At 36.7% G+C, this 16,742-nt stretch overlaps 1 protein-coding gene across 14 annotated transcripts in view; it reads left to right on the forward strand.

The window, feature by feature from the left end:
* Nucleotides 1-1,020: 1,020 nt before the first annotated feature.
* Nucleotides 1,021-16,742, forward strand: part of fam135a (family with sequence similarity 135 member A) — a 43,311-nt gene continuing 27,589 nt past the window's right edge. For 4 of the 14 annotated variants that reach the window (XM_083532339.1, XM_083532337.1, XM_083532347.1 and 1 more), the window contains exons 1-4: nt 1,022-1,177; nt 8,024-8,082; nt 9,109-9,193; nt 16,524-16,651. Coding sequence is in view for 10 of the 14 variants with exons in the window: in XM_083532337.1 (XP_083388463.1) it covers nt 16,575-16,651 (77 nt within the window). In the remaining 4 variants the exon portion in view is untranslated. Of the gene's footprint in view, nt 1,178-8,023; nt 8,083-9,108; nt 9,215-11,266; nt 11,368-16,523; nt 16,652-16,742 lie in introns of all 14 variants that reach the window. The other 10 variants (XM_083532340.1, XM_083532343.1, XM_083532349.1 and 7 more) reach the window with 6 other exon arrangements.

Raw genomic sequence — 16,742 nt, forward strand, 5'->3', positions numbered from 1 at the left:
TTTAGGTGGTTCCATGAAATTTTGGAGTAAGAACGGGAGCTTTGAGGATGGATTGGACTGTAGTTAATGTCAACAGTCTCCTACATTGACCCAGGACTAATTTTCGCTTCTGATCATCATCACTGTACCCCGCAACATCTTATATCTGCTATAAATGGACATTCGGTGCAACCCAGATGAGGATGGGTTCCCTCTTGAGTCTGGTTCCTCTCAAGGTTTCTTCCTTATGTCATCTCGGGGAGTTTTTTTCTTCACCACAGTCGCCACCGGCTCGCTCATCAGGGACAAACTTATTTATAAAAGAACATATTCACTTTTAATCACCACATTATCTGTGTAAAGCTGCTTTGAGACAATGTTCATTGTTAAAAGCGCTATAAAAATTAATTGAATTGAATTGAATCCCTGCTAAGGCAGAGAAATCTGATATTTTGGGGACAAACAGAAAAGGGCTGATTTCAGGGCCTTTGAGGCAAACACAAATTGTGTACTATGAAAAATTGCTCATCCAGCTTCATTTGAGATGCTTTCTTGGCTTCAGGCCAATCTAAAGAAGGTTTTTGCATGCCATTCATTATAACATCAGACTTATACTGAGGTTCTCAACATGTACACAGTTGGAAACACCCTTGAACCACACACACGTGTCTCTACATTATACTTATTTATCACAGAAACTGGTTGCTGACAAACTAAACAAACATTGTGTTTGTTTGTTTTTAGTGGTGCCAGTAGCTCGGTTTCATTTGCAAAGCACTTTTAAAAAAGGCTGTTTTTCCACAGCAGCTTTATAGAGATGAAGAGTTTATAAAATTTGAAGTAGAGTGCCTATGATTTTAGTGCCTTATTATTCTTATTCTTATTATTCTAATGAGCAAAACCAGTCCCGACTGTGGCAATGAAAAACTTCTTGAGACTTTATGAGGAAGAAATCTTGAGAGAAACCAAACTCAAAAGGAAACTTCATGGATCTTCAGGCTGGTCATGTGCACAGAGTCTCTGACTGAAGAGAGCGCCATCCAGAGGCAGGGCAGGACAGGGACAGGATCAGTGGTCATGATAACTCATGAATTTCAGCTAAAGTGGAATACACGTTGTGTGAGGGAGTGCGTGTGTAAGTGTGTGTGTTCCGGTATTAAGGGTCGTTAATGTTGTGTTGTGGAGTTTTCAGTCACGGGTAAGTGTATCATGTATTCTGGTTATATAAACACATTTGTTTTTAAGGCGCTTGTTGTGACATGTTGTGGTGTTTTTTGCAACGCGAACAATGAAAAGAACGCGTAAAAACCCAGAGGTATGCTAACCGTTTGTGCTACCTAGCTATCATGGCTAAGCTAACTAGAGCTAACAGAGTGGTTCTGCTATTCAGCGTTTCACTGCCTGTCTTTTAGCAGCTACTGTTTTTGTGTGAATAAACGGAGCAAATCTATCAAACGACTACGTGTTAGTTATTAGGCAGATGTCTGGTGAGAATTGTTCGCCAGCCTGCACACCCCCTGTTAACCTGTAAACTGTGGCCTCTTCTACGGGGAGATATAATTCAAACTTTATTTGAGCATTTCGCTTGGTGAGTAATACAAGCTTTGTTTTTTTGGTCACGTTTCACGGATAACCAGATAACAGTGTAATTAAGGCTTGGTGAACTCCACAGTGGGTGTGATTGTGTATCCTGTTGATGCTGTGGATAGAGTTGAGCATTTTCCCTCTACCCGTATTCACACATTCCACCTCCTCCAGGCCGGAACTTTTAATTCAGCGCCCTGTTTCCACCACAACTTCGAGAGCTGTGCGCAACACATTTCTCTCACAATCAATACAGTAACGTCCACATGTGGAGTCCAGTACAACGGAAAAAGAACAAAAAGGGCAAAAAAGTAAAAAAAAATCTGTAAAAAGAGAGAATGTTGAGGCTTAATGCAGCGTCTGATGCTGAGATATTCAGCAAATAATGATTTAACCGTCTGATTTGCAAACGCGAGACAAATCATAAAACAATTGAGAAACAATTATTTAGCTTTTTTTCTTATACAAATATTATACAAACCGAAGACTATATCCTTAAATAAGAAGACATTAATACAGATTTAAGAAGTATGACATGTTAAAATGTAGCATTGTATAGAAAGTTACTGTGATTATACACCACCTGGCCAAAAAAAAGTACCACACTAATATTTAGTTGGATCCCCTTTTGCCTTCACTGTGGCATCATTTCACTAATCTTATGCAATGTTATCCAAGATGTTACAATATATGCCTCAATCTGTATGAAACTGGAAGTGTAGGTGGTTATGGTTACAGATGTTTGAAAGGCATCACATTAATTCAGAACAGTTTGCACAACATCTGCTGTATGTATTTGGGCAGACCATGGTGGGGTGTGTGGGTATGTATGTGTGGACATGTGGACGTTAATGTATTGATATACCCTAATGGAAGAAACTGAAAAATGATGATGTGTGTGTGTGTGTGTGTGTGTGTGTGTGTATATGTGTGTGTGTATGTATGTATGTATGTATGTGTATATATATATATATATATAAATATAAAACTCACTGGCCACTTTATTAGGTTCACCTGTCCAACAGTTTGTTAACGTAAATATCTAATAAGCCAATCACATGGAAGCAACTCAATGCATTTAGGCATGTAGACATGGTCAAGACGATCTGCTGAAGTTCAAACCGAGCGTCAGAATGGGGAAGAAAGGTGACTTAAGTGACTTTGAACGTGTGCATGGTTGTTGGTGCCAGACGGGCTGGACTGAGTATTTCAGAAACTGCTGATCTACTGGGATTGAAATAAATGAAATGAAATGAAATGAAAGAGAAAATATCCAGTGAGCGGCAGTTCTGTGGGCGCAAATGCCTTGTTGATGCCAGAGGTCAGAGGAGAATGGCCAGACTGGTTCGAGCTGATAGAAAGGCAACAGTAACTCAAATAACCACTTGTTACAACCGAGGTATGCAGAAGAGCATCTCTGAACGCACCGGGTGCCTCTCCTGACAGCTAAGAACAGGAAACAGGCTACAATTCGCACAGGCTCACCAAAATTGGACAATAGAAGATTGGAAAAACGTTGCCTGGTCTGATGAGTCTCGATTTCTGCTGCGACATTCTGATGGTAGGGTCAAAATTGGCGTCAACAACATGAAAGCGTGGATCCATCCTGCCTTGTATCAACGGTTCAGGCTGGTGGTGGTTGTGTAATGGTGTGGGGGATATTTTCTTGGCACACTTTGGGCCCATTAGTACCGATTGAGCATCGTGTCAACGCCACAGCCTACCTGAGTATTGTTGCTGACCATGTCCATCCCTTTATGACCACAGTGTACCCATCTTCTGATGGCTACCATCTTCCAGCAGCATAACGCGCCATGTCAAAAAGCGCGAATCATCTCAGACTGGTTTCTTGAACATGACAATAAGTTCACTGTACTCAAATGGCCTCCACAGTCACCAGATCTCAATCCAATAGAGCACCTTTGGAATGTGGTGGAATGGGAGATTCGCATCATGGATGTGCAGCCGACAAATCTGCAGCAACTGCGTGATGCTATCATGTCATTATGGACCAAAATCTCTGAGGAATGTTTCCAGTACCTCGTTAAATCTTTGCCACGAAGGATTAAGGCAGTTTTGAAGGCAAAAGGGGGTCCAACCCGGTACTAGTAAGGTGTACCTAATAAAGTGGCCGGTGTGTATGTATGTTTATATATATATATGTATGTATGTATATGTGTACACACGCAGACACTTTGTGCAGAACAGTATTGGAACAAGGACTGTAATGACAAACTCTACTAAAACTTACACAAATCTGTTGTGTAGTAACAATAGTTGAGCTAACTTTCTCACTCGCTCCAATATGTCCATAATTACCATCAATTTTACCATTTGTTACTTTTTGTGGTGGTCCTATCATGGAGTGCTACAATGTATGTCTTTTGTTAGCAACAAGCTAGCCAGCTAATGTGGATTAGTGATGTGTAGACAACATTCAGAGCCAATATTTACACTGTATAAATCATTGGCATGTACAATGTGCTACTTGTTAAGTAAGAACTTGCAGTTAAGTCACGTAGACTTCCCCAAGTTGACACGCATACATGTTGAATGTTGAAGAGCTATGGGGAAGGATTTGGACTGTAATTAAGATCAACAGTCAGCTACAATAGCTCAGGACTACAGTTTGCAAGGAAAGTTCTATATTTATAAGGAACAAACTTATAGGCAATTAATTTATACATTCTAAATTTATAACCTTTTTATGTCTAATATTGCTTTGGGACAATGTCCATTGTTAAAAGTGCTATACAAATAAAAGTGAATAAAATTAAATACAGCGTAAGCACTTCATCTACACGCTTGCTGTTGTTCTAATTGCTTTTTTAAGTAAATAAATGGCAACAAATACATGAATACTTTAGCCTCTTAAAAACTATATAAGCACAGGTGTTGGAAATAACAGTTCTGTTTGTTTTTGCTGTAGCAACTTCAGTAATCAGTGAAAAATCAGCAGAAACAAATGTTAAGTGGGAGATGGCATGAGCCTCCTTCACCACAGCATTATATGTGTGCTTCATGAGAGAACTAATTTAATTGGATAAGGTTTATTCATAATTACCGGTTTACCAATTGCTAACATGCAATTTAATTAAATTATGTTTGCATTCATAGAAATTTCCATCCTGCTTTGTGAGAAGTCCCAGTTGTAAGCTTTGGCTTTGTTGGGCAAGCGTTTTGTGGAAGAGCTGTGTTGCCAGTCAGGAGAAATCCTCATCAGTATCTTTTTATAAGACGTTCTAACAAAATCGTGTTATAATCTAAAATTCATATGATGATGATGATAATAATAATAAACATTGTTCAAATTACAGAAAATCTGTTTAATTTACCTCGTATATGCTACATAACTAAATGCTAAATATACATAATATATAAAATATTACCAAAGTACCATTAACTCATGAAATGTCATGGTCTTTTCTTGAGCTTGCCCCTTTGAGTCAGCAAATGTGGTCTTGACCCCAAAACCAACTTGTTTAATATAGTTATTATATTTATATAACTCCTTGTAATTTTGTTAGTCAGGAAGAGTGCACGCTGAACTAGTGGTTAGATATTCATGTTAATATATAATGACTAATTACATGTTAATACTAATTACTGCACTGTATAAGTGTCACAGCTGATAGTGTTTAGTGTTTTCATGGTAATTAAAATTTTATTTGTCACATACATGAAAAAAAGAATTACCATGAAAACACTAAAAACTGTTTATCAGCTGTGATGAAATATTTGTGCTTTTCATGTAAAAACAGACTGTGAAGACATTCACAGTGTAAAATAATTCAATCCTGCACTCCTATGCATGCATATTTTCATCTTCCTAAATTATGCTGTTTCTTGTACCAATGGTGATCTGAGAGTTGATTTTCTGTCATCAACAACCAAGAAAGGCATGATCAGGGTATCTTAATCATGGCAGCTCTCTCTCTCTCTCTCTCTCTCTCCTGGCACATAAATTGTACTGGTTCCTTATAGAGCTAGTGACGTATATTATTTTGTTGTTGAATGTACACTGTGACAAAACAAATCACCACCTAGATTTAACTAAGTAAATAGGTAAGAGCCTTCCATTAAAAAATTACTGCTGGATAATGTGTTTTAGCTGAGAGAAAGTTATTTATCTCTAACTGATTAAGTGAGTAACTTCTAAATACTTTAACAACCATGTCAGAAAACATATCCTGTGGTTGTGGAAAAGATGTTACTGTTTCAGGGTTAAATTACAGTGGAACCCACTTATCTCGCCCTCGGTTACCTCGACAACCCTATTAAGTCGACGTTTTTGAAGTGGAACCGCCAAATTCTCGCTTTGTCTTAGCATTTTTTGTCGGTTATGTCGACTTTTTTATGTCGCCGAACCCTGATATCTCGAGCACAAGGGGGCGGAAATTTTGCCATTTAACATAGGTTATCTCGGTGTAGCCGCAGAAGAACTCGCGGAAGTGCCAGAAAAATCAAACCTTACAGCTGCTACAGGTGTTGTATTGTATACTGGTGAATCTCTGCTGTTAGTTTGTGCACATATGCCTTTTGTTGTTAAATGTTATGCGATGAACGGGAGGCGAAAGTAGAAGCGCGGCGCTGAACAGCACACGGGAGAACGTGGGATGAGCAAAAGCATAGAATAAACACCGGCAGGATCGGGAGGGGGTATCCGCGATGCGCTTTGGGAAGAAAAGAGCAGCCGTTGAGAGAGTGCCGGTGGGAAGACACGTACCGGGATACGCATGAGCGATAACAACGACCGCCGTGAACCAACATATACCAACAATAACGGACGGTGAGAGTGTGGAAGTTTAAATAGGAGCTGGTGATGATAAACGAGCACCAAATGTGCGCGATTGAAGCCTGGAACTTCAGAGAAAGCGGCCGAGAAAGCACGCCGAAGAGGGCGCCGAAGGGGGCGTGGCAGGTGGATTCCTGACAGATAACAAACATGTACTGTATGTATTTTTATAGCATGCCTTCATCAAACAAATCGCAGCAACGCTGTTGTGTAAAAAAACCCCTCCAAAAACACGTCATGTACATAAAGAAATTTCAAGCACGTTAGTATATTGCCGCCATTTTGATTTTCGTTTATCTCGATCATCGGTTATCTCGATGCTTTTTGGCGACCCCCTTGGACGTCGACATAACCGGGTTCCACTGTATATGGAAACATGAGGGTAAGATGTGAGTTGGATAAATTGATTAAATAAAACTAGCCTTGTGCCGACCGTACAGGCCTGTGGAGGCAATATCCTATATCGGATGTGCTTCAGTTGGTGAATTCTAGTTTCGGCAATCTTCTGTGCTCATAATATGTGGTCAGCTGAATATACTGATTACCCAGTTTTTCCATCAATTTAGTTTTTTTCCCCCTGATAGCATGGCCCATGATAGATAGCAATGCCAGGATGTATTGGGCTTAAACTGTGATAGAATGATTCAGGGAGCATGAGACAACATTTTCACACATGCATGCCCAACGTTATTTTTATAGAGAATCTTTGAGATGTGCTGGACAAGACTTTTTGCAAGGTCCGACTCTCTCATAATGAACACAAGATCCTGGTGAGAAATTAATGGACGAAAATAAATGTGACACTGCTGAAATGATGCCATGGCGAATGTGTTCTGTAATCAAAGCAAAAACTGGTCCAATGACACATCAGTGTGTGAAATTATAAATTTTTTGGCCAGGCAGTGTACAGTGATGATCTTAAAACATTTTCCATTTACCTTGACAGAAAGCAAGGGTGCCTTAATAGTCCAATCCTTTTTCCCATTGTGTTATATACATACACACAGACCCCTCGAACGTGAAGGAACAGCAAAACCAATGATTTAGTTTTTGCTGTACACTGAAGTAGTGTTGTCATCAGTGTTGTGCTAGTCACTAAGAAATAGTAACTAGTTACAGTTACTCGTTACTTCATACAGAACTCAGTTACTTTGTTGATTATTTACACCAAAAAGTAATGCGTTACTGTAAAAAGTAACTTTTTACTTACTTTTTTAAAGAACGTTCTTTAATGTTCCCATTAATGCCCTTTTATGCGTTATGGTCTACAAACACAAAACTGACTTACTTATCCTGACATCCACAGTGTTTTTTGTTCATTTTGCTCGCTTGGGGGTTTGAATTTAGCGGTAATGTATTATGTGTTAGCGGCCAGAGAAGAAGGTAGAGAATGGAGGTAAGATGCATCAAGAGTGAATCATAGACAGATGTGGTGGAGAGAATCCGGTCATTTTCCAAAATAAAACATCGTTCAGAATCAGATAATAAATCAAACGGAAATAATGTAAGTTATGTATTCTTGCTGTGCGGCCCGGTACCAGGGGTTGGGGACCACTGTTCTACACTGTTGCCTGAACTTGGACGGCATCAGACATTTTTCCAGTCGATTCTGTATATAACCACGAAAATTATTCTAATTCTGACTCTATTTCTCCTTCTTTTTAGGAATGCACAAGGAAAAAGTATACAAGTGCAGTGGAGAATAGCAAATGAAAAAAAAATGGGTGAGTGTGAAAAGTCACTCATTATTATCATTATTAATATAATTTCTTCAGCACTTTACCCAGGCCCATGGTTGCTGAACAACAAATGACATACAAATGACACCAGTGTTTTAAAGTGCTTGAAGTACCTGTAATAGCTTTTGTTATTAAAATACTAAAAGTCCTTCAAAAAATTGTATCAAGTGTTTCTTAAAAGTGCTTGAACTAAAATTAAATGTTATTTTTTTTCCCTGTTCCAAAACCTACTTTTCATTTAAAATAAAAACACCCCCTCCTCTTTTTTTTGCTTAATCATTTTATCAGCTTCTGTCACTTAGCTGAAATACAAAATAAAAATTTGAACGTGACTGGAACAGGCACCACATAATAATCGTCTTCTTAAAGACATAATAAATGTGAATTGTGCTTGTTATAGAATTTGCCAGAAACCCTTGTAGATCCTGAGCCTGGCCAAGTCAGCTCTGGAATTCCATCTGTATGTGATGAACATCAGTAACTGTTTAAGATGATTTCAGCCACACAGCAACTAATGTTTTTTTTTTTTTTTTGCAATATGTCTAAATATAAAATCATTTTATATGTAAATCTGTTGGTGTTCGCAGATTTGGGTGATGGTTAGGTTTAGGGGTAGGGGATAGAAAATGAATTAACCAAATGTTAAACTTATGAAGGTCCTATTACTGTAGCTTCTAAACTGTGTGTGTGTGTGTGTGTGTGTTACATGTAGATGTATCCCTGTATCATATCTGCTAATGAATGCATCAATGGTACAAATGTGAACAGTTCTTTTAATTTGAAGCTTACTAATAATACATGTATCTAATTAGAATAAGAAAGTATTGTTTAAATAATAAATCAAAAAATAATATTGCATTATCAATATATTACAGCAATAAAAAATAAACTATGTAAAAGTTTGGTAATTTCATAAAAAAAAGTCTTATGGACACATCCTTTATAGTAGCTAATTACTTTGAAAGCTTGAATGAGTAGAGATGTATGAAGTTTGAAATATCTATTTTGCAGAACCCTAGTGCAACATCAAGAGACCGGGACTCCTGGGCCCAAAACAGCGATACTTGGTGGGCTATAATCCTTTGGACACCAATGGGTGTTATAAATTCTCTGTTCAGTTCATTTCAGCTTTGTTTGTTTAGCACTTTTAACAATGGAAATTGTTCCAAAGAAGCTTTCCAGAGATAAATAGGTTATGAAGTTTGAATGTTTAAGTTTAGTGGCTATAAATATTTTTACTTATAAGTTTATCCCACGTGCCAGAGGTAACTGTGACAAGGAAAAACTCCCTGAGATGGTTTGTGGAAGAAACCTTGAGTTGATCTTAATTACAGTCCAAATCCGTCCTCATAGTTCTTGAGTTGCTTAGATAATATTGCTTAGTTAATGTGGAATCATCCCCAACTACACAAAGTGGTCTCTGTGAGGGAGAGGGAGAGAGAGAGAGAGGGAGAGAGATGGGTGATGGGGAGAGAGAAATAAGGATTATTAGGTGTCTGGTAACAACATCCAAATACACTATATTCATTATCCTCCAGATTTGCTCCTTTACCTAAGAAAAACCTACTGATAAAAGACTCGACTAAATAAATATGTTTTCAGCCTCAACGTGAACACTGAGACTGTGTCTGAGTCCCGAACACTAATTGGAAGGCTGTTCCATAGCTGGGGGGATTTAAAAGCGAAAGCTCTGCCCCCTGCTGTAGTCTTCATTATTTGAGGTACCAACAAATAGGCTTCACCTTTTGATCTAACAAAATATGGAACAAATGTAATATATTTAAAATTATTAAACAAACATTATGGAACTCAGCTACTGTGGCATGGGACCTTTCAGAGCTTTATACTTCAGTAGAAGTATTTTGTAATCAATGTGATATATTTAATTAGGAGCCAGTGTAGACTGAATAATACAGGGGTGATGTGATCATATTTCCTGGTCTTGATGCCGCAATCTGGACTAAATGAAGCTTATTTATGCAATTACAGTAAGACATTACAATAGTTCATTTAAAATGTAACCTAAAAATGTTCTTCTTGTAACAATTTTATATTTCTTATTTTACAATATTTCTAAGATAAAAGAAGCTATCGTGGTAATGTTATCATGAGTCAATAAATACACCAAGGTCTTTTACTGCTGTGTTTGCTAAGACCATGCTATGTGATTAGAAAGTTTACTTCTAGCTGAATGTGGGCCTTGTATAAGTACTTCGGTCTTTTCAGAATTTAGTAGAAGGTAGTTAACACGCATTCACTGTCTAATGTCTTTTACATTAGCGTTCCTCAATGTTATTAAGATGATGTCTCTAATTTGGCTTTGCTGAAACACACAACTGTGTATCGCCAGCCTTTGCAATATTAGTTAATGCTATGTTTACAAATAATTTCACGAAGAGGTACAATATATAAAGAAAACAGCAGTGGGCCTAAGACAGATCCTTGCAGAGAACTCACCATTTCCTTCTAATAACCATCAGTCAAATAAGAGCCAAGAACCTCTCACCTGAGCCAGTAGAGAGCCATTCCTTTAATTTCAACATGTCCTATTTAAAAATGGAGGATGTTATGATCAATGGTGTCAAAAGCTGGAACACAAGCAAGGAGACACAGCCCTGCCCATTTGATGGTGCGGCACTTCTAGAGGGTGCTGTACCTACTTTCCTGCACTGAGAGTTTTTGACTAATGTACAGCACTGGGCACTCCTCCCCCTCTACCATCTAGGATAACACTGGCCCCAGCCTCCTGTCTAACATGTCATTCTGCAAAATAAAAGGGAGAGAAGTCAGGGAATGTAATAGTCTTAGAGGGTTCTTGCACTTTAAGCAATTTAGAACGCAATGTGGGTAATGATACCAGAACTTTCTCTCCTGATGCAAGTTCTCATAAGTGTGTGCCCCTATTATATAGCCAGGACTTCTAATCTTGTGTTTGTTAATTGACCCAGTCTGTGCAGGTATGCTTTCAGGTCCAGACAATGGACCATGGTCGGTTCACGATTAAAATCACTTCTCTAGCCCACCGATTTGGAGATGGTATATGCTTGTTGAAAGAGATTTTAATCCCCAATAATTCATAAAGTTTGCATAGTGTTTGAGATATAAACATAGTGCTCTGATCAGTAAGGATCTCTTTTTGGAATTTTTATTGGAATGTGTATCTCTGCAGTTATCCATGGTTTCTGGTTTGTTTGAGTGATACTGGCCGAAACATGTTTATTCTTGACAAGACATGTTCAGGACGAGATTCTGAGAATTTGCATTGTGGTGGTATGTGTTTCAATATATTTATCTTCTTACATTCAGAAAATGTTCCCACTGCTTTTTCTTTATATATGCTACCTCTGGGTGAAATGATTTGTATATATGGTGTTAGTGTCTATGCTGCTATTGTTCCAGCAAATCCAGGTGAGGGTCTTCAGCTTAATAATGTTGAGAAATATAAAAAGGACAGACAATAGATGCTTTTTAACTTACTTCTTCTAAATTCTGATATGACAGAAGTAGTTTTTCTAGAACCACATACAGCTAGAAGTGAACTTTCTGATTACATTACAACAAATTTATGCTTTTAGTAAATCTAGATTGGACTATTGTAATGCCTTACCTTCTGGATATTCTTATAATTGCTTAAGTAAGCTTAATTTATTCTAGAATGTAGCAGCAAGAGTCCTTACCAGAACCAGGGTATCCCCTGATTACGTCACCACTGTATTGTCCAGTCTACATGGTCTCCAAATTAAATCTAACATTGATTACAAAATTCTGAATATAATTCAAAATATAGTACTGTCTATTGGTTGGGCTGCTCAAATTACGGTTTTGCGTGACGGCAAGATAACACAGCCTCTTGCGAAATGGCGGAGTGTGCAGGTCAACCAGCACAACAAAGAAGACCTGCAAGTTATGCAAAGCAGAGATTGTGTGGCATGGAAGTACCACAGTGATGCACATGAAAAGAAAACACACTGGTGTCACGGATGAAGTCCAAACATCAGCACGGTGAGCAAAGACTGTATAATCCTCCTCATGTGAAAATGGTTTAATGAAGTGCTATTGTGTAAACTGTATGTTATTTCGGGAAAGTCGCACCGGATCCTTTCTGTCGTGACTCGCGAGCATCAGGTTGCGCAATCGTGCAGTTCGTGACATCGTGACTGATTCAATTAAAACGGTGCGAACAAACACTAAATCTAAAAGCAGCAAATAACAGCAGCATTTTATTTCTTTTTTTTTTTAATCATGTCTGTTAGCTTGCTTATCTGTTCCACTTTTTTTTTTTTTTTTTTTTTTTTTTTTTTTGCCAACTATAACAGTCAACTTATCTGTTTTCAAACGTGACTTACTACGTTCAAATACTTTTTTTCATTGTTTGCATATTTCATTTATGCTATATTTAATTATTGTAAAAATAAATAATATATTCTAGATGCTTATATCTTCACAACTGAACAGTGTCTTTTTTTATTATAGTTTTTGTATTATATTTATATACATTTTGTTAGCGTGTTTGACAACTTGCCATTTGTAATTATTATTAAAAACAATACAAATATTGATTTATAAAATTGCTTCGCCTAATCAAATGCTGCTGTTTGGTTGTTTTTTTTGTTGTTTGTGCATATCACCGCTGTGATGTGAAGCCTTTTATTTATTATTGCAAACTAGTCCAAGGTTTTTTTTTTTGCCTATCTTTTTAAAAAATGTATCAGGAATGGTCTGGGACAGTAAAGTTTATAGTGCATGCGTCTGATTGTGTGTACACATCCTGAGACAGTGAAAACACGGCATTTATTACAATTAAACGATTTTCTTTGTGTATTGCAATATACAGTATAATACATAATGCATCTACTATACATTAACATTGGGATGATAAACAAAGCACATATTAGTGTTGCATTAAAAAACATATAAATTCTAATGCATGTATTTCTCAGTTTGCATAAAGCAGCATTTTGTTTTGATAAGTGTTTTATGGCCTTTTCATTGTCACAGCCATTTGACATTTTATTTTTTATTTGCTTATAGGGGGCACTGAAAGTCAATAAAGATGAATAACATTTTTATTATTAACATTTTTCTCAGAGACAATTTGTCAAGTCATGAGAAAATTTGGATGGCAGCATCGCAAGAATAAAGAATTAATTAATTAATTAATTAATTAATTAATGCGTTAATAACGTTTTAATGCAAATTAATTTTAAAGGCACTAGTTTTATTAATGCATTTGAGCATTTTAGTTTGGCCATTTTTATTAAAAATCTAAATAAATAAATATAAAAGAGGCAAAAATTAAAACCTCTAGTGCAGCACATTTATTCACAATGTCCTTTCTTTAATTAGATAGAAAAAAAAAACCTACACCGAATTTTTTTTTATCAGTGTTTAATAACATTTGTTTTACTGATGTGCCAATTTATATATTATATATACATATACATTAGAAAAAGATGGGTATTTATGTATAAAATGTACTTTAAAAATGCAAAAGCCACATATTGAGTTTAACTATCTTTAATTTTGACATTTTAAAGTTTATAGTGGCTGCTTGTTGAGGAGTGAATGGGGGATTTCTCTCTCGAGCAAATTTTCAGATGAAGCAATTTGTGTAAATCAACATTTGTATTGTTTTAAACGATAATTGCAGATGGCAAGTTGACGACACTTCTTAATATAAAATATAATACAACATTATTTTGACAATTTTTGTTTAAAAATAGACATTTTGTTCTGTTGTGAGAATCAAAGCATCTAGAATATATAATTAATTTAATTTTGTAATGATATATAATAAATGATATATGCATAAATTAAATATACAAACATTGAAAACAAGCATTTAAACGTAGTAAAGTCGCAGTAAATCACGTTTGAAAGCAGTTACTGTTGTAGTAGACAAAAAAAGAGAATGAAACTGAGAAACGCAGCAAACTAACATGCTTGATCAAATAAAAAAGAATGCTTTAGTGTACAATGCATAAGCATCCACTGAAAACCAGCACAGTGACTAAAACTGTGAGTGTTTGCTCCTGCTGTTATTTGCTGCTTTTAGATTTATTGTTTGTTTGCACCGTTTTAAATGAACTGCTCACGAGCTGATTGCGCAACCTGATGCTCGCGAGTCACAACAGAACAGATCCAGTGCGACTGAAGTTAGCAAACAAATAGTTTACACAATAACACTTCATTAAGCTATACCATTTTCACATTAAGATTAATATACCGTTTTTGTTTACCATGCTGATGTTTCACCTACATCCGTGACTCCAGTGGTTTCTTTTCATGTGCTTGTGCATCACTGTGGTACTTCAATGCCACACAAGCTCCGCTTTACATAAGGTCCAGATACAGATTTCTTTGTTGCGTTTAATGTAAAATGCCTTGGATGACTTGGGACACACGCATTTACCTGCTGCCGGTTGACCCTGTACTCCTGTACTCAATTATCTTGTCGCCACACTTGAGCAGCCCAACTAATCGATACCTACATTCAAATACCACAAATTTCATTATTGAATATTATGGATTTGATCGAGTAGTTGTTGCAGCCTTACACATAATATAATAATAATAATAAATGAAGGCATACATTTGCATAAAGCCGTATTAATGTTGTTCAAAGTATTAAGTATTATTTTATAGTAGATTTAAAACAGATAAAATGTGTGAGAAAGTTGCGATTAATCACAAGTTAACTTAAATAAAACCAAACATTAAGTGGGAGTAAAAGGGCACTTTAGTTCACAAATTAGTAAAACTGCTTTTAACCATTGATTTAACATAGCATCTAACCAGAAGTGCATAAGTGGCCTCTTTACAATAAATAGCAGTATGATAAATAGGGTATGAGGTCATAAACACAGGGGTGAGGGTGAATAATGTACAGAAGGTGCAGTAGGTAATAATATATGGTGTATGCGTGTGTGTGTGTGTATGTGTGTGTGTATATATATATATATATATATATATATATATATATATATATATATATATATATATATATATATATATACAGACAGTGAGGAAAATAAGTATTTGAACACCCTGCTATTTTGCAAGTTCTCCCACTTAGAAATCATGTAGGGGTCTGAAATTTTCATCGTAGGTGCATGTCCACTGTGAGAGACATAATCTAAAAAAAAAAAATCCACAAATCACAATGTATGAATTTTTTAACTATTTATTTGTATGATACAGCTGCAAATAAGTATTTGAACACCTGAGAAAGTCAATGTTAATATTTGGTACAGTAGCCTTTACAGAGGTCAAACGTTTCCTGTAGTTTTTCACCAGGTTTGCACACACTGCAGGAGGGATTTTGGCCCGCTCCTCCACACAGATCTTCTCTAGATCAGTCAGATTTCTGGCCTGTCGCTGAGAAACACGGAGTTTGAGCTCCCTCCAAAGATTCTCTATTGGGTTTAGGTCTGGAGACTGGCTAGGCCACGCCAGAACCTTGATATGCTTCTTACAGAGCCACTCCTTGGTTATCCTGGCTGTGTGCTTCGGGTCATTGTCATGTTGGAAGACCCTGCCTCGACCCATCTTTAATGCTCTAACTGAGGGAAGGAAGTTGTTCCCCAAAATCTTGCAATACATGGCCCCGGTCATCCTCTCCTTAATACAGTGCAGTCGCCCTGTCCCATGTGCAGAAAAACACCCCCAAAGCATGATGCTACCACCCCCATGCTTCACAGTAGGGATAGTGTTCTTGGGATAGTACTCATCCTTCTTCTTCCGCCAAACACGTTTAGTGGAATTATGACCCAAAAGTTCTATTTTGGTCTCATTTGACCACATGACTTTCTCCCATGACTCCTCTGGATCATCCAAATGGTCATTGGGAAACTTATGACGTGCCTGGACAAGTGCTGGTTATATGTGTGTATATACTGTGTATATATATATATATATATATATATATATATATATATATATATATATATATATATATATATATATATATATACACACACACACAATATACTGTGCAAAGATAATGCATAAATAAAGCATTACAAAATACACAGAAAACAGAAAATAAAGCAGTGCAAAATACACAGAAAGTGACAATGCAGTATTATATTAACATTGTATGATGATGTAGTGTACTAGCATAATAGCTGCCAATTCTGCCACTGCATACGACATGTAGAGAACAAACATGAGACTCACGCACACTCACTTTTATTTTGTTAAATTATTTTGCACAGGTTGTATTTTGATGCTACTAATAGAAACCTAAGGTACATATTTATGATGTGCTTATTCTTTGACAAAAATGTATTTTATAAAAAGACCCCACTTTGTTGCATCATGTCGGATTCGAATTTTGTGTATTGTTACACTCGTTATTTTAATTTCTTACAAACACACTTTTACACATTTAAAGAACTAATCAGTTTTATGCATTTATTTTGCAGTTGTAGTGCAATTGAGTTAAAGCTTGACCTTTAACCACCACTGAATCCAGTATGTGTGAGGTCCAGGCCACTGTGGAATTTTCTGTAGAGCTGCACAAGTTTTACAATGTGGATCTATTTCAGAGAGGGTAAGTATCGCTTTCCCCATACTCTGCTTTCTCTTGCTATTACGTTCCTTTGTGAAAATCCAATAATGGTCTGGTCATTCAGTACATTATT

This window comes from Silurus aristotelis (genome assembly GCF_946808225.1).
Source record: "Silurus aristotelis genome assembly, chromosome: 27".
Lineage (NCBI taxonomy): Eukaryota > Metazoa > Chordata > Actinopteri > Siluriformes > Siluridae > Silurus > Silurus aristotelis.